The sequence below is a fragment of the Pelodiscus sinensis genome, chromosome 2 (assembly GCF_049634645.1).
Source record: "Pelodiscus sinensis isolate JC-2024 chromosome 2, ASM4963464v1, whole genome shotgun sequence".
NCBI lineage: Eukaryota > Metazoa > Chordata > Testudines > Trionychidae > Pelodiscus > Pelodiscus sinensis.
The window spans coordinates 165,740,892-165,765,888 of record NC_134712.1 but is presented as its reverse complement, the minus strand read 5'-3'; the positions used below and the strand labels follow the sequence as shown (position 1 = coordinate 165,765,888).

Below are 24,997 nucleotides of genomic sequence, written 5' to 3'. Positions count from 1 at the left end.
GGCTTAAAGACCTCACTTGAATGAATACCATGTCATAAATTACATGGTATTTAATTTCTCTACCTTGGAAGGTTACAATGCTAAAATGACGCTGAGAATAAAATGTTACCAGAAATCTAAGTATTTCAAGCATGATAATCAGAGAACCAATATTCATATCCAGGAATATAAAATGTGGGACTACTAACTTCTACCAGTGTAGTACGATTTCCAACTTAAATGGGAAATATATATATATATATATATATATATATATATATATTTAGAGATCAGTCTTACAGCTCTGATGTAAATTCCTACTGAGTTGTACAGTATGTCTAATGCCTGAAACATCAACTTTTAAGAGGATGAATTTAAAGAATGACAGTAAAATAAATCCAGTTGTGCATATCTTACCATTTCCTATGAGAGGTGGCAAGGTTGGGGCTTTTGAAGGTGGAATGGGATTCAGTCTTGGAAGCACTCCATTAACTTGTTTCAACCTTTCTAATTTGACTTGCTCCATCCATTTTGTCCCTGTCATGTTCCTCCTGGCCTGTAAGCCAAGTGCTGTGGTTGCTGTGGAAATGGTAGAGTCCATGATTGGGGTTTCATCAATGACACTGAGGTCTCCTACACTACCTCCACTGGTCAGATTAAGCTCGATCCCATGGTTGGAATAGTTGCTGATTGGGGACTGTTCGCTGCTGCATGTAGACTGACCACCAGGGCTTGGCTGAGATGTCTGAATAAAATAAGAAATGAATGATCATTAGGCTTAGGCAAAGAATGCTAATGAGTTGATTGCAATACACCTCATTAACAGATGTTATGCCATATTGAGTTAAAGAAAAACAAATGAACAGAAAAAAGCTAAGTTTAAACAAATGACAATGATCTTTGATTAAAAGGCTTTCTGGTACATGAACACCTGAAAACTCCAGTGTTAAAATCAGTATCTTACTAACAGAGAGTACATCACATTTATATTAAGCCATTTATCTGGAAAGATCCCAGATCAATTAAATCGCTTCCCAGGTTTCATATATATATACTGTATCCAATTGAAACTACAGGATAAATGTTATTATTACTATTATTATGGTGCCAAGCAGCCCTCAGTTTCTGACCAAGAGCAAATTTAGAAAATTTGAAAGGAATTACCTACATTGGAATTTGACCATGACACCATTGCTGGCTTAGAGTACTAGGTTTGTGAAAAACAACAAAAACCCAATCACCCTGGGCTTTTAAAAAAATGTATACAGGCAACAAATTGGAAGCATTCATGAAGTACAGATGCCCTGTTACAAGCACTTTGAGGATTTAAACTTTGGGATATAATAAAGAGAAATAAACAAATTTCAATGTAAAAATATAACTGAGTGTCAGCTTTATCTCAGTACCCTCAGGACACAATTTCTGACTGGCCACAGGTGTAAGGATCTCAACTTTATGTCCCATATGTATAAAATAGGTGCTGTTGTTCTAAAGTAGACCTGTACAAATCATCTGTCACATTATAGTGCAGAAAGCAGGATGTATAACAGAGCTCTGCATGCTTCAGCTAGGAGCAAGCAAGCTCTGGTTTCAATAGTGTTGGAGGAACATGAAGTTAGGCCATGTCTATACTTACCATGCCAGAGATCGGTCTTCTGCCATTTGATTTTGTGGGTCTAGTAAAGACCCACTAAATTAAATGCTGAGTGCAGCCCCAGTTGGCACTGATATTCCTCACAGTCGTGAGGACTAAGGGAAGCCGATGGGAGCATTTGCTCCAGTTGGCCATCATTCTGTGAAGATGGTGCCAAGTTTGGCTTAAGGTATATTGACTCCAGCTACATTATTTATGTAGCTGGAGTTGCATACCTTAAGCTGACCTTATGTTCTGAGAATAAAAAATATATTAAAAAATAAAATAAAAACAATAAACATAATACCACCTCCTCCCTTCCCCCTTCCCTCCCACATCAGCACACACAAATGTAACACTTTCTCAGTACTATGTCCTCAGTGGAACTGGCTGTGTACATTTCAACTCCAGTAGATATACCCATGTTAATTCTGATTGAGATAGCATGCTAAAAACAAAAAAAGTGATGTGTGCGCCAGGACAGGCTAGCCACCTCAGGTGCATACCCATTTCAGACACAATTGTATTTGGTGCAGCTAACCTTTTGGAGCTACTACCTTGCTATTTTTAGCATGTTAACTTAATATGAACTAGCACAGTTATATCAACCTGGGCTGGAAATTACATCTTCAACTCCTACTACAGACATATTCTACTTGGAAGATGGCCATCTACTGAACTAAAACCTTTACTTTCTTGTAGATTGGCCATCTTTGTGACAAGAGCACAACCCGGGGTGATATTCTGGAAGGGGCATGGACCTGCCACAACTCCATTTTCTCTTTTCAATGAACAGGTAAGACAAATGCTCTAAAATATTTATTTTATTGTAGTGGTATTCTCACGGCTGAAAATGCAGGGTCTTCCCTACAAGAATAAGACATTTATTTGTAGGGGAGTGGAGAGAGAAAGGTTCTTTAGGAATAATACTTCACTCTTGGATGCACCAGTTAGCTATTACAACCACAGATCTGTATGACATGCAAAATCATTTTGCTTCCAAGAACAGTCTCATAAATAGGTATCTATGTTATTGTTTTACATTTAGGCTTTTGCATTTTCAGTCAGCATGTGATCTTTTGTTTAGTACTGCTTACTAGAATTTTGTATTTGCTTTGAATTGTAGCAACAAAGTCAATAAAGATATAGGCCAGCCATGATCATCATGAACATGTGTAATAATAATTTTAATTATTTCTAATGTCAATGATAATGCTTATAATTTAGTCCACATGGAATGTGGTACACTTCCAAACGTTGGTCATTGTCCATTTTGTGAGGGCACTATATATCATCTGGAAGCCATGAGTTTGTACCAATTGTACAAGAGTTAAAGAACATTAATGGTCAGAAGTCTGTTCTTGTAGCCACACAAGTGGGTCAAAATGAGCCAGAAGTACAGAAAATGAGCATGGAAATATATATTTATAGATGTGTATATACATAAAAATAATATGTAACTATAGACAAATGTATGTGAAAGTATTTCACCAAAGTGATCTAGCTTTTTCACATTCCAAGTGTTGCAAAATGTCCATTACATGCTATATTTGGGAATGTTTCTGATGGAATGCTTCTTACGAAATAAAAGACCATAATGATTTGACAAGAGGCAAAAGACTAAAAATGACAATAATGTTGCAATAAAAAAAAATTGGAGAAGTTTAAATCCCCTCACCTTATTACCCACTGTCCTTAGGAAGTTAGAACAAGACATTTAAGAGCATTAGATAGAAAAAACATTGGATTAGTAGAAAAACAAGGGACATGTCTTAACTCATATAACAATGAAAACCAAGAAAAGAAGGACAACTTATAATCAACTATTTTAGAGCTGATTTACAGTGAGAAATATTCAATGCCGTTCATAAAAAACCTCTTGTTTTAGGGCCCAAGTTTGCAAAGCTTTATTCACTTTAGTACCTCTTACTTCACTAAAAGTAATGGACTACTCACCTACATAAGGGTGGCAAGAATGGTTTGGACCCACAGAGTCTAATGTAACACCCACTAACTTTCACAGAAGTCTTCCTTTTGATTACAGTGTGAGTTACACAGACTACGTGTTGTTTTTAATATGACCTAATTTGAGTTTGAAGTGGTAATTCTTAGTTATGGAGTAACTCCTACCTGAGGGGTTTTGAAGCTACTAAACAGAGTGAGGATTACGAGAGTATAGACTGAAGGATCTGACTTTTTATTCCCTAATGGATGGGTGTGAAGATATTGTGAAGCCAGAGAATGTGTTAACTTCTTTATCTAATTCTATCCCTCTTGAGAGAAGAGTGCACTAGAGAGAGTTACTTATGATATGTCTACACTACAGATAAGATTGAAGCAGTCACAGTCAATCTTCCAGGATTCAAATTAGCGGATCTAGTGAAGACTAGGGCTGTAATAGTATAGTCAATTAACTGATAAGCAAAAGCTTATAGGTTAATACTATAGAGTATAAGCATTTCCTCCCCCCTCTGCCCCCGCCCCAACCAGTAAATTTTTTAGCAGGCTGGTCAGCAGCCCAGCTCAGTACTGGCTTGCTCTGGTTCTGGGACCTACCCCAGCTGCAGCTCTGCATTTAAAGTGTATTTGGAGCCAGGCGGGGAGGCAACCAGCTCAGCTCCCTTTTCCCCCTGAATAGGGGCTACTGCCACCCTGCTCTGCTGCCCCTGTATCAGAGGCAGCAGTGTGGGGCAACAGGAAGCTGGTCCAAGAGGGGAGCTGGTTTTTAAAATGTCTCCCCTCGCAGACCAGCTCCCACCTGACACCCCACACTGCTGCCTCTGATACAGAGGTGGCAGTGTGGAGTGGCAGGGGGCTCCTTGGGAGTGAGGCTGGAGTGCACTGGCTGCCTGCCCCAGCTGCGGGGACCACAGAATAGTCGAGTAAACGATAAGAATTCATGAGGTTAATCGACTATTCAATTAACCGACATTTAACATCCCTTGTGAAGACACGCTAATTTAAACTGAGAGGCTGTGTCTACATTGGCATCCCTTTCCACAAAAGGGATGCTAATGAGACACTTCGGAATTGCAAATCCGTGGGGGATTTAAATATCCCCTGCAGCATTTGCATTTACATGGCTGCCGCTTGAAAGTAGGAATAAGGGATCCTCCGGAAAAGGGCTTATTTTCCGGAGAATCGCGTCTACACTGGCGCTTTTCTCCGGCAAAAACCCCAAGCCGGAAAAAAGCGGCAGCCATGTAAATGCAAATGCCGCGGGGGATATTTAAATTCCCCGCGGATTTGCAATTCCGAAGTGTCTCATTAGCATCCCTTTTCCGGAAAGGGATGCCAATGTAGACACAGCCAGAGGGTGCTCTAGTCAATGCCACTAGTCCTGCTTCTATGAGGAGTAAGGGAAACTGAAAGGAGAATATGCTCCCTTCGAGTTCTAGCAGTTTGGATGGTGCCAAAATTCAAATTAAGATACTTCGATTTAAGCTACGCAGTTAACATAGTTGAGGTTGCGTATCTTAATTCAAATTTATCCCCTAGTGTAGACCGGGCCTTAGAGAAAATATTTCATTATTTAATAGATCTAGTAAAAAATGAAAACACCTAACAAACATTAACTGAAAATTTAAAAATATTTTCATTTCACTGGTTTAAAAAACCCAACCCCCACACCTTTTTCTCTGTTTGAAATTTTTATTGCAATTTTTATTTTCACTTTTTTTTTGTTCTCTTCCCCACTATTTTGATCTTATTTCCCCATTTCCACCCACTTTTTTTCATTTTGTTTTTCTATTTTCCATCGGAAGGGAAGGGGGCAGGGAAAACAGATAAGCAATACACTAAAAAGCAGGGAAACAAGCTAAATTTTTCATTTTTCAATGTAATTCAAAAATAGAAAATTAAAAAGAAATCTTTAAAAATTCTGAATTTGGGAAAAAGGTAACTTTCAATTCAATCATTTTGTGTTTGAAAAATGGGTACCAATATTTAATAGCTCCTGAACTTAGAGGGCTGACATCTGTCAACCACACCTGATCCATTTCTGTGATTGTAGTGAACAACAATAATAACTAATAATAAATACCTGACTTGTAAACATGCTTTTCATCAACACATAATTAATTGTGAGGGGAAAACAAGAACAGTGGTGGGGGGAGAGGGCGATAACCATGGGGCCATGTTGTTCTCTCAGGAGGTCTGGTTTGAAAACTAGAGCTACAGAGCTTGTCTATATGAACAATTATTGGGCAGGAAGCTGCAGGGGTGAATCTACCCCTCACTAGCCTACAGTACTCTATCTGTGTATACTGTCCTGATGCATGCTAACATGTAATCTGTGAAGGGAAGGAAAGTTAAAAATCATATAATATTCCAAAGGTCCCATTAAAGGAAAATCCAGACAGACCCTTAGCTATGGAGACAGTATAAGTATGCCCATAACATTACACCTGTAGGCAACTGGCTTTTACAATGAATTTTGTAGAGTATCAATCGATAGGAGATTATTAGTATACAAGAGGCTGATTTTATATCATGTTATAAACTCTTTTCTTCTTACATATAGACTTATAAGTATATTCATAATAGTGAGGATGCTTAGTGTTCCTCATCGGTCATATTAAACCAAGGATGGGGAACCTCTGTCCTATCAGGAGCCACTGGTCTGCAGACAGAGTCAGCTGCAGGCCCACGCAGCTCTGCAGAGGAGAGGAGGCACAGTGACTCAGGGTTTCCTCTAGCCTTTTAGGATTGCCAGCTTTCCTGATCAGATAATGGGTTGCTATTGCCGCAAATGGAATCCAGTCTGTCCGGATAGGAAAGTTGGAAATCCTATAATTCAGATGGGGACAAAAATGTTCTGGGTTCAGAAGGGTTGGAGTGTGGGAGAAAGGTGAGGGTCCCGACAGGGGTTCAGGCTCTGGCGTGAGGCTTGGGATAAGGAGATTGGGGGGCAGGGAGGCAGAGTTAAACACTGAGGAAATGTGAAAGTTCAGTTTGAACACTCAACCTTGGCTCAGTTCCCTAGCATATGTGGATTTGATTCATTATCAAATATCTTAACTAAATGTGTATCTAAGGTTAAGATACAACAGGGTTGGGCAATATGTGGTAGCCCGCAGGCCAGATGCAGGTCATCAGAGTTAGTCCCTAGAAAATGGGTTCTACTGGGGGGCGTGAAGAAATTCCAGGGGGGGATGAGGCAACAAGTTTTGCTGGGGGGCGGGGCGGGGGAAGGCAGGGTTTTTTAAAAATCAAAAAGGGGGCGTGATGCCAAAAAGTTTGGGAACCACTGCCCTAGAGGGTCTCAAGATGTTCTATTTACCTGAGCATAAATCAGGTAAATAAAAGTGTTACTGTTTTTAAAACCACGAAAATATAAATTATTTTGTAAAAAATAAGTAGCGCAGTGGAGTTAATTAATGCATAATGATAATAGAGAGGAAGAAACAAAGCAGCACAGTATGTTGCATACCATTGGTTTCTCTGACTTGACAGCTTTCACTTGGAGGCATTCTTCACGCTTTGAGGTAGTGCTGCTGAGGTCCTTTTGCTCGCCAATTGCACCCTGAGTCTGCTGGCCTGGTGATCTGGACTGAGAATGGCTGCCTGGGTCTCGTGGTGGTGGAGGCCTTGGATGAATATCTCCACGCTGCTTCTTGGTGACATGGGCCTCGGGGCCGTGCACAGTCTTCACGTGTTTCCGCAGAGAACTGGGGTCTGTGTAGCGCTTTGTGCAACCTGGTATCTTGCAAACATATGGTTTCTGCCAGATCAGGTGGGAAGAAAGGCTGAGGTTAGATTGGATTTCCTTGTCGGTTTCCTAAGAATTCCTTTGAGTACAGTATGCATAACATGATACCCTTCCACAGCGAATACACTGATGAAGTGATGACATTGTGACACTATCTCAGCATTGACCACACCTAATAAAATCTATTCCTCTTCCTTGGTTTTGAAGGGAGCACAACGCACATTATTGCTACATACGTACGAAAGTAGGAACATAGGCAGATGCTCAGCTAGAGAAAATTATCATAGCTACACTGATGCCAACAAAACTATGACAATGAATTCCAGCTGAATATCAATCCCATGGGATTTACCATATTCAATCCGATACCTGGTTTATCTAATTGAGCATCCTGCCTCTTGGCCAGTAGTTAATACCTGAAGTTCAGAGGAAAGCAAAACCCTTCCATCATGCACTGAACCAATTACTGTGGGGGGAATTCATTCCTACCGTTTAAATGCCTAAGCATGGAATTTGATAATCACCACCATTCTGATCCTGCGTAACTATAAATATTATTCAAGATCATAAATTTATCAGCTCTTCTTTAAATCCAGTGAATTCAGTGGAGCTATATAAAGTTATACCAGCTGAGAGTCTGGTTCTACAGCATCAGTACACTTGATTATGAAATGTGTTTCTGGTAACATCTGAGATGTATTTGTTTTGCTCACTTTTGTTGTTGCATCGTCACCAATGGCAGAAAGTGATGTTCCATCAACAATAACAACGAACTTTAGTGATTCACTGTTAAATGTGAAATCTAGAGCTTAAAAAGCAGAGCAAAGCATCCAGATTCACCTTGTTTGTGCCTCACTTTGCCACAAAGAATGGACAAACTGATTCCAACAGAGTATGAACCAACTCAAAGCTTATATCAGGCATTGGACAGGTTTAGGTAATTTAGCTTTAAATAATTTACAAAATCCACCATCATGTTTCAGCAAGTCTAGCAGTTTTGCAGAGCACATGCATCCAGGTTTAACCTGAATATAGAGCTGTGCAATGCTCTCTGGATCACATGTGACCCTCTGATGCTACAGAGACTGTGACATGTGGAAAGCATGCCAGCCCTTCTGAATTGCTGCGACAGATCTGGTAGACAGTCACCAAAGAAAGGTGATGAAATGGAAGGCGCTGGGAGAGAAGAGAAGCCACAGGAGAGAGTGAAATGTGTAAAAAGTGTAGGGAGAAGGATTCAGAAGTTTGGAGAAGCCAAGTCCCTTGAGATTCTTCCACATTTATTAACAGCAGGCAGCAGAAAAAGCTAAATCCCAATCCTGCTGCATCTCTAGCAAGATACTGAATCCTCCTTTACTCCCATTCGTTTTGTGGGTAGTTGAGGGCTCTCAGCAATCTGATTCCAAAAGAACCCCTCTCGTCACAGTTAACGCTGTTACCAGCCAGCCAGCAGATGTCACCATAGAACAGCAGCAGGAAACTTAAAATTCTCCTTGGGAGCTGAGTATCCCAGGAACTTCAGGGAGTGAGAAAATTCTTCCTGGATTACAGCCCGTTCACTTGTTACCACCCAAAGTCACTCTCAGATCACCCAGCCCGTCCTCTCCTTTGATTCTTGATAAAATAACAAGGAGGTTCTTCAGGTCCTTTGTTAAAATGATTTGTGTCTGCATTTCACTATACATTTTTGACACCATTATGTCTGTGGGCAGCCAAGGCCCTTTCACTGCTTGCGTGCTTGCTTACCTCATTGGAATGAGTCCTGTTTTGGTGCTTGGCCCGATCGGAGGCATTAGAGAATGCTTTGTTGCAGCCCTCATGCTCACACACATATGGTTTCTCTCCAGTGTGAGATCTCAAGTGGGTTTTCAAGTTTTCTAGCCTGGAGTAGGCCTTTGTACAACCTTCAAACTGGAGACAACATGCACATTGGGATTATTCTATACACTTGGCCTTGGAGAAAATTTAACCCAATAAAAAAACAACAGACATCTGAAAGCTAGAAGCTTTCCAAATCCTATGTGATGGAAGATTTCTTTCATTCAAATATGTCATAATTCACAATAAAGTACTTCCAGCACCGTGTAAAACAGCGATTATAAGTATGGTATGGTAACAATATGTTCATGCTTGTTTTAACACTAAAATCCATTACACAGTCACTAATATTTGTGGGTTAACACTAGGATCCAGATGCTCTTAAAGTGATTTTAAACACACATGCAAATGCCTTTGTACTGTTTAAACGTACACTATTTTAGAGATTCATCAGATTCTCTCATTTAGTGGACAAACTGGGCTTAATTCTGCCCTATCTGGAACCTTCTGTAGTCACTCGCAGCCCTACAAAGTGGATAGATCATGTTACCAGGCTGATATCCTGCTGTTTGCAAACATTCCACACCAGTCTAAAACAGATGCCCTAAGGCATGGCAGTGGAGAACAAGGCTTTGTCTACATTGGCAATTGAGGGAAAAAGCTTTTGTCATTCACAGGTGCTTAACCATCCCTCACTCCCTCTCCCAAAGACAAAACTTTGCAGCTACAAGTACTAGTATAAACAGTGATTTGTCTGCAGGAGTGCTCTTCTGCCTATAAAGCAAATGTCAATTATATGGGCTGGAAGGTTTTTGTCCGCAAAAGCGCTGACAGTATTTACACAGCCTAACTTTTAGCGACAGGGCTGTGTCGATACAGGCATGTCACTAAAAGTTAAGTAGTAGAGACTATGCTGTGTAGTGTAGACGTAATCTCAGTCCCATTATGCTCTCCATCTGATCCTCTCCACACTGGTAACAACCTAGAACTCAGTATTGTTTACTCACAGTGCATTTGTGTGGCTTTTCCCCTGTATGTCTCCTCATGTGTACCACCAACATATACTGGGCTTTGAACGGCTTCTGCTCCCGGGAACAATCCAGCCATCGGCACACAAACTCCTTCTTCTCTCCGTGTATGTGGTCATTGTTTATATGCTATATACGTACAAACAATATTACAGTTTAACTCATGGATGATTGGATGGTTCTTTCTATGCTTAAGTTCTATGACTCTCTATGACCCTGGCTTAATACATTATTATTAATGTATTAAATATTCACATTATGATACTACCCAAGAACACCAGTCACAGACCAGGATCCCACTGTGCTAAGCACTTTACACTCACAAAACAAAAAGACAGTCCCTGCCCCAAAGAGTTTACAGTGTAAGTAATTAAAGGCCTCATCCAAATCCCAAATTTTTCCACTGACATCAACAGGCTTTGGATCAGATCCAAGGCATACAAACATATTAAGTTGATCATGGTTTAGGGCTTTTTGTTTTGCTTTTTTAAATTTTACTCAGGACTCAATTTACCTTAATCATATTAAGTAATCATTAATTGCACAAATGAAGTCTGATTTAAATTCTGCACTATGTGAGTGAGGGTTGTCTTTGTTGAATAAGGTAATTTTTTTCATATAACAAAGTCAATATAACTGATTCACTGAATTTTGATTCACTCCATATTTCCTGAATTTTTTTTTAAACGGGTGTATTTATTTCACGTATACTTGGAAAGTATTATACACTGCAATGATAAAAAAAATTGAATCGAAGTAGAGTTCACATCACTGCAGACTTCTTTTGCTTCTTGTAATACAGTTCTTCCCTCATTAAACAGCTTTTCTCAAAGGCTAAAGACTTAAATATGAGCATCCAAAACAACTGTACAGCTGTCATTGTAGTCAATGGGATCTGTGTGGCGTGTCTAAAGGCAGAATTTAGTTCTGTTTGCTCTTTCCAAAAGGTAACTTGTGCTATCCCACTCAGTAAGGCAACACAAGTACATTTCACATGCTTAAGTTTTCATTAAAAGCCGGACAGAATGCTGAATCAGGATCCAGATGTTGCAAAACAAAATCAAATTTAAAAAAATATTAATTGTTCCAATTCTTTGCTCAGCTTTAGAAAAAAAACACCTTAGACTGAGATTTTCAAAGAGGCTTAAAGGAAAGAATTTCAATGAAATTTGGTTGCCTCACTCCACTGAACTTTCTTTGAAAATCACACCCTTCATAAATTTTGTCATTATAGTTCTTCAATTGTTTTTGCAGGCTTCCTAAATTGTCATTTCCATCTTTACCACCAGGGGGCTTACTATCTCAGAAAATGCAATTCTTTCTATTAAGGTAATAATATGAACTGTTTCCAGAATTTAAACTTGATCTTAGTATACGCGATGAAATCAGTATCTGCTCCATAAGTAGCTCATAGAAAAGTCAGACATACAGAAAGTCAGTAGTTCATACTAGAGCACCAAAAGATAATATTAATCTTTTTAAAGTCCTGAAAACAACCAGAAAACCAAATAAAATCACTTATCTTAACAATTATACAGTGTCCCCATTGCAGATGTGGGTTTCCTATAAAAGATGACTATTCTTTTTTATTTCCTAAGCTTTATTACCATTTCTTAAAAGTTATGTTGATGCACATCTCATCGGAACAGAACAGATGTGCTGGACAATGTACAACATGTAGTCTTTAAACGTTCATGTTTCAAATGCCTATCTCTGTAGCCCATCATATTACATGAATCTGTACCAAAAAAGTACAGATGATCATAATTTTGAAACTAAAATAAAACAGGACAGAGAGGTTTGCGTGCATTCATATTCCCTGAAACAAACATCTAAACAAACAAACAAAAAAAGAGGTGACTTTACAAAAGTCAATCTACTAAAATAACTATTGACCATATCTTCCTGTAAATTAAAATGGTGTATGAGCTGCATGGGATACAAAATAACTGGTGAACGTAGCACAAATTGAATTCTGTCTTATTTAAATAGGGACCAGTAGTTAATTTAGTTCTCTTAACTATAGCAGTATCATTTTACATACACAGTCAGGCAGGGCACTAAACTTGCTACAGTCATAAAATCTGGCTCTTTCTTCTACATCCATACAACTTGTATTCTTACCCAGACCCTTGTCAACTTCCATTCTCATTAATGTAACCAATTCTCACTGGCCTCCCTAAAATTCAGCCCATCCCACCAATCCATGTAAAATGTAGCCACTAGAACCTCATCCTTAGTGATCTGACTATGTCATTCCCCTCTTAAAACCCCTCTACTGGCTCCCTCCCTCTCCACAATATCAAGCATCTTGTGTGATTGCCTTCAGGACACTGCATAACTCTGTGCCTCCCTATTTATCTACTCATCTCTTTTACCATATCATCCCTTTCCCATCCTCTCCATTCTTCCTTCAGTCATCTTCACTTTCTTCCACTTTATCTCAATGCACTGAATGTCCTTGCTAAGCTGATCTGCAAAGTCTCTTGCCCTCATTAAAATCCCTCATCTTCAGGGAAGACCTAGAAGAAACTGGCTGACAAAGTCAACCTGCTTCATATATTTTATTCTTGAATGAGCTTCCCAACTACCCTGGAGGAAGGGGTAAGAAAGTTGCCAGGGAGGGGTGTAAAGACAGGTATGGGCATTGATGGAGGAGGAAGAGAAGATAAATGAACTGGATAAAGGGAATGTAATGTGCTAATACCCCATAATAAAACACAACACTGTTGCAGAACAACAGTGGCTTTCATCACCCAATGGCTTTCATCATCCTGACCATTTTGGGTCAGATTCTGTCACTCGGACAGAGTTTTACCTCAAGCTGTGTGCAGCTCACCGATATATATAGAGAGAGGCAGAATTAAAAATAAGTTGTCTATTTTATTGGGTGTTTAATTATTATTTAGCAATATATGCATGTAGATGTGTGACTCAAACATCGAAAAACATGCTACAAGTAAGAGTTAATGATCTTGCAGGCAACTGCTATATAAAATGTTCATTAGTTAGTGGATTTCAGTATTCCAGTTCCTTCATTCTGATAATTACCTTTGGATTTTGCATGGTGTTTTTGACTCTTTGGTCACCACTATGAGAACAAATGAATAGTTTTTAGCTTGTAGGCTGTGGCATAAGAGCATTATGCAAAGCAGAAGCTTTGGTACAGTACAATGAGGATTTATGGGGTTTCAATTTATAATCTGTTTGTAACCTTATTACACCCATGAAATGTCACATTCCAGGGACTAGATCTGAAGGATTTTTTTTCCTGGTGAAATTGAATTTTAATGTAGTGGTCCTACTGTCTTACGGGTGTGAAAAGACATTTCTTTTAATTTTTGTCTGTTATAGGCCCTATCCCTCTAAGTCTTACTCATGTTAGTAATCCTTACTAAAGCCAATAGGCTCATTCAAGCCAATAAGCTTACTCCCCAGAGTAAGGATTACTCACATAAGGCTCTGCTGGATCAGGCTCTATATTATTAAAAGCTTCTCATCTGAAAACGGAAGCTCTCTCAAGAATAGAAAATTCCTCATAATGTCCCTCTCACGCATGACAGCGCCCCCTCAAAAAATAAGGTCCTTCAATAGAATGCTGTTCACCTTCATGCCAATTGAATGTTAATCATCAGAGTTAAATTAGTTCTTGCCATTTTCTTTGGTTTAAATGGTGTAGCTATGCTGAGCCTATAACATATCCACACAAATACTGTAATGCAGATGGAGTTATATATGACTACACTCAATGCTAGAGTAAGGATTTGCAACTCCATTTGGCTGAAAGTGGCCCATACGCTCTACTGGGAAAGCTCAAAAGGACAAGAGACTGCAAGCATGATTTAGAGTCACTCTAGAAACAAAAGTAGTTTATAATCATGTCCCACTGGCAATAAATTGATAGCCTAAAATGTGGAATCAATACAAGCCACACTTGCTGCTTTGCACCACAACAGAAAATGCAATGCAACATTTGAGGTAGGAACTTTCAAAAGATCTCTTTGTTTAATTTCTCCCTTCTGTGTGTTTTCTTTTGGAAGGGAGCACATAGGGATATCCTGACAAACTACTTGGTACCTATTAGTCATTCATATATAAACAAAGGCCAAACACGTTTCCCTGTTAGCCAAAGAGTAGCAAGAGAGACTACCCTTTGACCTGGGAAGAATGATTCAGGAGCAACAGAGAAGGAATAGATAACAGATCTATTCTGGGATGCCTTGGCTAATAAAGTATGGTTTGGAGGGGAAAAAAAACACTTATGTATGGAGAAAATAGTTAAGTTTATTTCATATACTGAATACCTTATGCAATATATTGAACAAGAAAACCAGAAATAAAAGGCATTGCTTGCATGCAATATGGAAAAGTTAACGGTGCTGTAGAAGGCATAACATTAACATTTCCCATTAGCTTTTTTTTAAAAAATACCCAGGCAACTTTTGTTCTACTTCAGTTTTTGGCAATTAATTTCCCCAAACTTTGAAATAAAAAGTGAAAGTGAAAAGTCTCCAGTAAACGTATGGATTTAGCACAGCAGGATAGACAGATAGGTCACTCTATGGGGCAATCTTCCCACAGGTACATAGGGCTGGAAGATACTCAGAGTTGCTGCATTTACTCTGTATGAGCTGGAGGGCAAACCATGGCCAGTCAGTGCAGTGGAACAGCCTCTAAATATGGCAAATCTGCAGCTGCATGGAGGGGCAGGCTGAGAGTTCACCACTTGCACAGAGACAACATTCCAAGGTTTTGTAGAAGAGGAATCTATAGTCCAGGAGGTCAGCAATACAAACCGGAGTCACCAGTAAATGAGCAAAATAGTTGTGTAGCTGGGCTGGAAAGGAATTAATCGCCCCCAACCTGTAGGTGCTCCATGTAAAGTCTCTTTACTTAGGTTTTTGCATACTGAATGAAAATTTGGCATTAAGACCATGTGCAATTAAATTGCTTCTATTATCAAATGTACCAGGGGTAGCTATGATGTGAACCCCTGAACTGATATCTAACTATCAAATTAGTTTATCTTTAGGTACTAGCTGCCTTAATATCTGAGCAGCTCACAATCTTTAACATGTTTAACCTCCCTGTGAGAGAAAGAAGTATTAGTCTCCCCACATCACAAACAGGGAACTGTGGCAGAGAGAGGGTAAGTGACTTCCTGAGAGGGCTGAGTGGATTCAGAAAGGGCATTGCCCTTCTAGAGATGTGGCCATGGACCACTTATGCAAGTGTTCCATGGCTCATCGCTGTTTCTTGCTGCCATATTAGGCAGCCAAGAAAAAAGGAGATGACATCAGAGCGGCATTTTTCTCCACAACAGCTCATTAGAGAGCGGCAAGCCTCCTCCTTGACGACAAGTAAGGAATGGAATGAACCAGACGGACAGCAGACAGCTCTAAAAAGGAGCACAGATGTAGAGATGGGCCTGCCTGACCACAGACATCCGCCCTCCCTCTCTCCAATGGAAATCACTGAGGGAGGCAAAAATTGTGGGTTTGTAATAAAAGCTCTTGCTACAACAACTGCACCCAGAGCAGAATTTTTATGAATTATTCAGTCAGTAAAATCCACTCCTGCCCTTTCCTCTTTGACTCTTGCAGCATCTCTGCAGGGGACTCCGCATTCCTTTTAATTAAAGCCTCAATCTTCCGCCCACCCATTGTTAGAGCCCTGCAAATCTGTGGATACCTGCATTATATTGGCAGGTATCTGCATCCGTGGATATGGATATCCACGACTCATTTTTGTGGATACAGATGTGGATATGGATATAAACTTTGTATCTGTGCAGGGCTCTACTCGTTGTAGAAGTTCTGCATCATTCACCTGGAAAGCAATTACCGATGGATCCTCCCTGTCCTTTTTCCTACCAGTGAGGATCCTCAGGAAAAGTCAAACCCTGAACAGCCAAGGTAAACAGCAGCAAGAGACCAGCATGCCCTTCACTGCTATATGAAAATGGGTACGTATTTGAACCATGTCCTTAAGGTGGCATAAGCACTTAAGCCATTTTTAGTCATTAAGATGGAAGAAGCACATAAGCTGCTCTAAGTTCTTATGGTGGCATAAGCTTTTAAGCCACTTTTAAGTTCTTAAAGCCAAATGCAACATATTGCCATACACTGAAACGTGTGATCTTAGCCACATGCCTGCCCAGAAGTTACGATTAGCCCTCTCCATCCCTGCTTCTGTGCGCGCTTATTATTTTATTACAGTTGGCCTGGTTGTGCAGGGCACTTCCTAGAAGACTCAAAATAAATTGGTGTCACTCCACTGACATACCACTTCACTGACATACCAATTGAAAATCTGGCTCCAAATAGGTCCATGCCCCCAAAGAATTTACAGTCCAAAAGCTTCATCTTGTAATTTGGGTGCCCACCCGCTCCTTATTTTAAGGACTGTCCCTTAACCATTTGAAATCTTGCACTGAAGCTTATGCTAATTGCATTTTAGAGGGCTGTACAAATACACACTCGAGAGAAGAGAAGGGAAATATGTGAAGGGAAATAGTATTTCCTTAAGATGTTCCTCACTATAAATTTTTGCCACTTATTTTTCATATGGGTTGCCCCTATTTCCATCTAGCTAGGATGGTCACCCTATTTGTCACCTCGAGTGTATCTACACAGCACCTGAAACTTGAAATAAGATATGCAGTTTGCGCTACGCAAATGATATAGTTTATTTCAAGTCTATTTCGAAATAGCTTATTTCATCAATTGGTGCTGTTTACACAGTGCCAAATTTCAAAATAAAGCACTATTTTGTGCCATCCCGTACAATGAGGTTTACAGGGATGGTGAAATAGTGCGTCCGCTATATTTTGAAATAGCGGACGTGTTCAAAAGACACAGGGTTAACTATTTCAGGATACCTCTTGTATCCCAAAATAACTTCGCTGTATAGACATACCCCTACACTAAAACGGAATACTACATGAATATTCTGGTCTCATAAGGTGAGACTCTACCTACTGTATAGAGATACAATTGTTTTGTCAGTCAATTTAGGCAAATATGAATATTAGTAGTTATGATTTCTTTTTCCTGCAGGTCTCACCTTATGAGTGGATTCTTGTGCATTTTGCCATTTATGCTTATTACATATGTAACCCAGAAGCACTGAGACCACTGAGAAGGGAGTATGAAGTCTGCTCTACAGCCTTAGCTAAGAGGCAGTTGGCATTTAGTTCATGCAGTAGAGGTATCTGTACAAGTGATGCCACTTAAATACATGCACTAAAAGCATAGAATATTTATATAGTAACTTCACATAGGGCAGGACCTACTTAGTATTTAGGCATTTCAAATCAATGGAAGATAGGCATATATGTACTTTTATGAATCCCACCCAGGACTGTCAACACTCTACAGCAAGACAAAAAAGTCAGCTCAACTGGAATTCTGGTTAATTAAAATCGGGTGCCATGTCAACTTTTCATTACGCTCTGAGGTTAATATTACTTTTCCTGATTCCCAGATAGAATCATAGAATAGTAGGACTGGAAGGGACCTCAAGAGGTCATCGAGTCCAGCCCCCCGCCCTCAAGGCAGGACCAAGCTCCGTCTACACCATCCCTGACAGATGTCTATCTAACCTGTTCTTAAATATCTCCAGAGAGGGAGATTCCACCACCTCCCTTGGCAATTTATTCCAATATTTGACCACCCTGAAAGTTAGGAATTTTTTCCTAATGTCCAATCTAAACCTCCCCTGCTGCACTTTAAGCCCATTAGTCCTTGTCCTGTCCTCAGAAACCAAGAGGAACAAATTTTCTCCTTCCTCCTTGTGATACCCTTTTAGATATTTGAAAACCGCTATCATGTCCCCCCTTAATCTTCTTTTTTCCAAACTAAACAAGCCCAGTTCATGAAGCCTGGCTTCATAGGTCATGTTCTCTAAACCTTTAATCATTCTTGTCGCTCTTCTCTGTACCCTTTCCAATTTCTCCACATCTTTCTTGAAATGTGGCGCCCAGAACTGGACACAGTACTCCAGCTGAGGCCTAACCAGTGCAGAGTAGAGCGGCAGAATGACTTCACGAGTTTTGCTTACAACACACCTGTTGATACAACCTAGAATCATATTTGCTTTTTTTGCAACAGCATCACACTGTTGACTCATATTCAACTTGTAGTCCACTATGACCCCTAGATCCCTTTCCGCCATGCTCCTTCCTAGACAGTCGCTTCCCATCTTGTATGTATGGAACTGATTGTTCCTTCCTAAGTGGAGCACTTTGCATTTCTCTTTATTAAACCTCATCCTGTTTACCTCTGACCATTTCTCTAACTTGCTAAGGTCATTTTGAATTATGGGGAAGTAATGATGAGCTATAATCAAAGAAGAAAGCCAACAGAATGAAATGGAAGGGGATAGATGCACCTAGAGGATGGGATGGAAAGCAAGTCAGTGCGCTGTTCAATTAGCTGAATGGTAAGGAGATGAGGAGAGAGGGTAGCATTAGGAAATTCTGGATAGGAAAGGCAATGGAAAGCAGAAATAGAAGAGAGAAGGCTGAGAATGGGATAATGAAACAATTAGAAGTTAAAGTAGTTGGAGGAAGACTCACAGGGAACAGAAGCAGAGGAAAGGAACACACTGGAGATCAGAAAGGGTCTGTGCGTTCTACAAAGCCCACTAAGCAAAGAGAGACAAAGAAGGAAGGAGAAGGAAAGTGGACCCAGTCATGTGAGAAGAATGCACACCGGCACTGCTTGCTTCAGACTCAGGTTAACTACAGAGGCACTACACATACATGCAATCTACCATTAAAGAGAAAAAAAGATATGATTGTAGTCATACCACTAAGCTTTACACCTGTGTTAAGTAAAGCTGATTTACCTCAGTGAATGTCCCTTACCCCCTTGTGCAGTATGTTGAGTTGGTTGCCATCCTGTCTCTGGTGGTGGCTGCATTTGAGTGGTGCCTATGCTTGTAAAATGCACAACAGTGACTATGTTGTGCCCCAGCCTGGCACAAGTATGCAAAAGAGGAACACTTTCTTTTCCCTCTCTTTTGTTCTCATCATACCTCTGCACCAGTGCTAAGCATGTCTGAGCACAAACCCTATGCAAATCTATTTCCCATCCAAATGGACTAGGAGGGATAAGGGACACAGCAGACAAGAGTGCTTATGGGGGCGGGGGATCTCAGTGGTTGCTTTAGGAGACATAGGGTGTGTCTACACAGCAAAGTTATTTCAGAAAAACGGCCGTTATTCCGAAATAACTATGCTAGCATCTACACAGCAATTCCGTTATTTCAAAATGATGCACGGCTTATTCTGACTCCTGCAAACTTCATTCTATGAGGAATGACACCTATTCCAAAATAGCTATTTCGAAATAAGGCACGCGCAGATGCTCCACTTCTGCTATTTCAAAATAGCTCCTCACCAGGGCCATTCTAAGTTATTCCTCCTGGGGCTCTAAATCAAGATAATACGTCTACATTAGGGAAGCCTGCCTTGGACTAATTTTGAGGCTTCCCTGCAGTGTAGATGTGCTATTTCAAAATAAACTATTTCAGAATAACTTATTCCGAAATAACTCTGCAGTGTAGATGTAGCCATAGTGAGTGAGAGGCAGAATTCCTCCACAAGCTTTTTGTGGGCAGCTTCCCTCTACAATGCCCTCTTCCATGACACAAAATAGCCACAGCCTTTTATTATTATTTAATAGCTGAATTATAATGGAGTCCAGTGGCCCACTGAGAATTACAGCACATTTTAATATACATGTGCATTTTGGGAAGGTCATTATAAATAGATAAACCAAGCGTCAAATATTCCTTATGCTCATTCACCTGAGCCATCATAAACTGGAAAGCACTTGTCACCACAAGAAAAATGAGTCTTGAATAGTGCTGATATCAACATGCAAACTCATTATTAAACAGGATCATATTATATAATAATATAAAACAGGTTAAATAATAAAAAGACACAGCCCAGTAGGACTGTTTTCTTCTTGCCTGCATTTCTGCTGTTAACATAGATCTGATTATTGTTCTTCACTTTCCTGTGATAACAAAAACATTCTCAATTTTGTAAGTTAAGAATGTTTCCTCTTTGCTAATCTGTATGGGGGTAATTCTTGCCCAAAATTTAAAGCTTTTTCTTTTGTTCTCTATCAGTCAGCGCTGCGGTTGTCTTTGTTGCCCATCAATAGGTTAAACATATCCAGCTTGTATGTTTAAATGCTAAAGACAGAGAAGTCCCCAAGGATACGTCAATCGTTGGCCCATGTACAAAGAAAATACTGTATTTTGCTCTGAAGAGCTCTCTGTGGCAATTTAAGCACAGTGAGACAGACACAATATCCTGGAGAGAGGAAAACCTGCCTTATTACATTCCTGACCCAAGAGAAAGGATCTGCCCTGAGGACATAAAGGGAATCAGTGGGGAGAAAAAAGAGAAAAGTTACCTAATCCTAAAAATAAAGACAGTAGTTCAAAATACAGCATGTCCTTTCTTTTAGTCTCTGATATTGTAGCCATGCAGCATGTACAAGGCAAAATATGGATCCGACAAACATATTTTGCTGTTTAGGCTGAAGAGGGATTCCTTGAGACTATGTTTTATGTTTCCATGCTTTTATACAGGCTTTGGGATTTTAGGGAGGGGTAACATGATATTATAAGGATTCTTTCCCAATAAGATCACATCTTGTTCTTGTTTCATTTGATATACCTACATTCACATATATATTATATGTCGAGTCTGCTAACAGCAAAACGTAGCTCAGTAAAGGTGGTGTTTTACAATTCTTCCTTTATTTCCTGTGCAAGTCCAGGAAGACATAAAGCAAATGGGCAAAATCTGTGTTTTTACTTCTTAATATCAAAGGTTTACTGAATGAGCATCTGCCATAATCTCTGCAACAACTGGTGTGGATGCTTTAATGGGTTCTCAGTTGTCTCCTCCGATGTTCCCTTCATTGACATAACCTAAAACTAAAGTGCCCTCTTTCAGAGAAGAGTGTCACATTCCAATGTTATTAACGGGGAAGTTAATAGAGGAAGCTGACATTTTACAGAGTTTAGACTCTCTCTTTGTTTTATTTCTGGAAAGCCTTTTACAATATACTCAAAAGCCACTGGAGAGTTAAAGATTATGTGAAGTTTATATGGTATATGTCTGAGTTCATGAAGACTATCAGAGTGGCCATATTTTGTGAAACTGAACAAACTGCTCTGTGCTCACCCCACCTCAATAGGCCAGATTTGGGGATTTCTGGGTACAAAAATAGCCCAAGTCCATCTATTTAAATGGACACTGCCAGAGAGTGGAAGATGGGATTTCTGTCTAGTGTGGAAATCTGATGGAGTGAAACTGCATTGGGCACCACATGACGGATGATCTAAAGATGCAGGGGTATATTGGAAAAAAGTCCTGCTGCTTTGGGGTAAAATTTTCCCATTTGGATCATGACTTAAAGACACTTAGAAGGCTAAATTCCTTTGTTTTGGAATGAAATGTAGGCTCCTAAGGACCTATATCTCTTTTGAAAATAGAGTCTAGGCTCCTAAGTCTATTAAAATTTCCTATTAAAATTTTACTTTTGGTCAATTTTAACTTTGCATCTTCTGTCCTTCAGAGTACTAATGTGTGTTAAGGTGCCCCAAGCTTTGGATGGTCTTTCTTTCACGTGGAGTTCATATAATAAATAACAAGTAATTCATCAACTAAGAATGACTCAGCATAACCCAAAGATCACTAAACGTACAAGTGAAAAGAAGGGGGAACATGTGGAGATGGTCTATGAAGGTTGACTCCAGGCTGGCCCAAACTGATTAGCACCAGGAAGAGAGGTAGGGGAAAGGACTGATTGCTCTGGTCTTATTGTTGATCCAGTGCCCCAACACCCCATGCAAGTTATGTGGATTGGCAGAGGCTGCTATTCTACCTATAACTAATGAAGGGTCATGTATCCTAATCCTGAGCTGGATTTGGGGCAGGCCTCTCAAGTATGTGTGTTCTTATGTACATGCATAGGCATGCATACACACATGGCCTAAGTACTCTATGAGGGCACTGTGTAAGATGCTGTCCCTTAAGGGCGAAGCAGGGATTCTGCAGGGATCTACTACCCAATGCACCTCACAAAGTGGAGCACAAGAGATCCAGTGCAGTGTAGATATTCTTTCCATAATCCTCACGCTTCTTGTGCTGTACATGTAGGGAGGGATTTGCTCATATAAGTAGGTTCTACTCCATGCACAAATCTCAGTTCTGGCCTCAACCACACAGGCACAACACTCACGGAGGCCAACAGGAATTGCAGTCACGTAAAACGAGTGTAGAACTGGGACCATAGCTTGGTGGGGGAGAGGCTGAAGGACTGCGTTCTCCAATGACTGTATAATTAAACTTACATATTGTCCAACTGGAATGAGTGAGCTTGTCTCAGAATGCTGCCCTGAAAATACATAATTTAGTTGATTTTAAGAATGACTGACTATGGAAAGATACATGATGACCTTAGGCTCAGATCCAAGGTTCACAACGTTAATGATCTTTGTATATTGGAATTAAAATGGTTGTAGCGGGCCACTGTTGTAGTATTTCCAGGAAAGCCATGAAGTTTTTTTTTTTACCTACTTGAAAAAAAAATCTACATAGACACTAACAATATCTTGCTTCTTTCCTTGCAATAAGGAACTCACAATAAAGCTGCATTCAATATTTAACAAAAGCATACAGGAAAAATAAGCATGGGAACCGCTCCACACACTTCATACTGCCGCAGATTTTAATGTAATATTTTTAAAATTAAATATGCCATTTCTAGCTTTTGTTTGGAGTACTATGCTTAGGGCAGGGGAAAGTAAAACATTCATCTACGGTATTTCAATAGAGTATTTCATTGTATTTGAAAATACTAAGAAAGATGAAAATACCATCCTAGCTTAGTAAAAACATACCATTACCTAATAGGCAGGGCAGCTAAATACTTCTGATGATTTCCTCACAATACTGCAAGAGAGATGACAAAAAATCTATAGTCCCCTTCCTACAATCATAGCTCATGTGATTTCAATGGAAATCAGACTTATTGTATACATTAAATGTGAATTAACTACTTTTTCCATATTGTAGCCATCGTTTCTATTAAAGATGGTTGGACCCTAATCCTGGAAGCTGCTCTGTTTTTGTGGACTTTTAACTGGCCAGCACAAAGCAAATTAAAGACAGTAAGATTATGAATGGAGCTCATGGCAGAAGTGAGGCTTAGGCAACTATTATTGTGTCTGTTACTTTACTTTGGTTTCAAACCAAAATGAAAGTAATTGTATTTTTTTTCTTAAAACTTCTTCATCTTCACATTTCACAATATAGATCAAGCCAACCCAGCCAAGAAATAAACTCAGAATAGTAAGGACGCAGAAGGGAGACATGAAAACTACTAAATAAAACCATGATGTGTTACATAAATTGTACAGCTTTAATGGCAAACGTCTGTTAAAATTACATTGCAGTTCAAGGCAAGATTTTGAAAAGAGACTTCAAGCAGGTTTGGACAAACAGGCTCTTTGAGTTAAAAATGTAACCATATATTCCAGAAGCTTTATGCCTTTTTATATTAGCAGACACAAACTTCTTAATCCCATGAGCCAATTTATAAATCTAAGAAATGATGAAACAAGGCAAAACTATAGAGTAGTATTTTAATAAGATTTTGAAGAGATCCAAGCAACCACACTGGTACAATGGGGCATCTATCTATACGCAGAGATGAGCAAAGAACATCCTGCCTTAAGAAAATTTTACTCTACTATTTTATTGAAAATCTTATCCTCATAATGGGGGGAAAATAGACAGCAAAGAAAGGAGGGGACAATGAAGTGATCTGCTACTTAGAATATGTTAAACATATATATGCAAGCACTGAACATACAGATTGGTACTTGCTGAATGATCTGTAATTCTTTTAGTCCAGCAGTTCAGACTTGGACCAGATTCAACAAAGCTATGAATCTTTCCCATTGCTTTTAATAGTTTATAACTAATCACTGTCCTGCTAACACTGATCCTCTCAGAATAAGAGGGAGGGTGCTCCTCAATAGGATTTTCCCGCATAAATCAATCAAAGAACATTTTTTCTTTATAAAGAGAGCTCTGTGCATGAAAATGTTGACGTCTCAGCCACATTTTAGACCATCAAACTGCAGGGATTCTAGATCTATCTGGATTCTCCCTGCAAACAATTTTTTGAAAACCGGAGGTTAAATGAGGTGACACACTGATCCACATTTTTGCCAATAAAATAAAGGACCAGTTCTCAGAAGGAAGTGGCAAGGCATTAAGGAACTCTTTAGCATATCATGTATACATTTAAAACTTGTTTCATGACAGAAGTGTTGATGAATTTGCTCACGAAAGCTCATGATACTATAAGGTTTTTTTGTTTGTTTTTAAGGTGCCACAGGACTACTGCATCTTTTAAGAGAACCTGCTGTGATACTTTGCGGTAATAAAAGAAATACTGTGTTATCTTCTCAACCACATATGGCCATTTCTGATCATATGCTAACAGCATCCTTCATGTAATTTCATCTTATGCAACAATGCCACTTCTATTGCTCCCTACGCCATTATGCATGGGCCTGGGCTTTTTCTATTTAGAATTAATCTTTCAAGCTTTTGTAAGATTTCTTTTTTGAACCTGTCATTTAACATGGGTCAGAGCTACCAAAGGTTATAACCTTTATCATAAGGCAGGCCTCGATATCCATGAACTCTTGTGGCTATGGTTACATCCCTCCACCCAGCACTAGCCACTCCAACCAACGAACAATGAAGATTCCACCAGCTCTACA

General features: G+C 39.6%; 1 protein-coding gene across 6 annotated transcripts in view; it reads right to left on the bottom strand.

Moving 5' to 3' along the window:
• GLI3 (GLI family zinc finger 3) overlaps window positions 1–24,997 on the bottom strand; it is a 261,689-nt gene that overhangs the window by 8,834 nt on the left and 227,858 nt on the right. For all 6 annotated transcript variants that reach the window (XM_006124084.4, XM_014574078.3, XM_014574077.3 and 3 more), the window contains 4 exons: window positions 10,148–10,297; window positions 9,069–9,233; window positions 7,044–7,334; window positions 397–724 (listed from right to left, as the gene is read on the bottom strand). In XM_006124084.4, coding sequence (XP_006124146.2) covers window positions 397–724; window positions 7,044–7,334; window positions 9,069–9,233; window positions 10,148–10,297 — 934 coding nt within the window. The remainder of the gene's footprint in view (window positions 1–396; window positions 725–7,043; window positions 7,335–9,068; window positions 9,234–10,147; window positions 10,298–24,997) is intronic.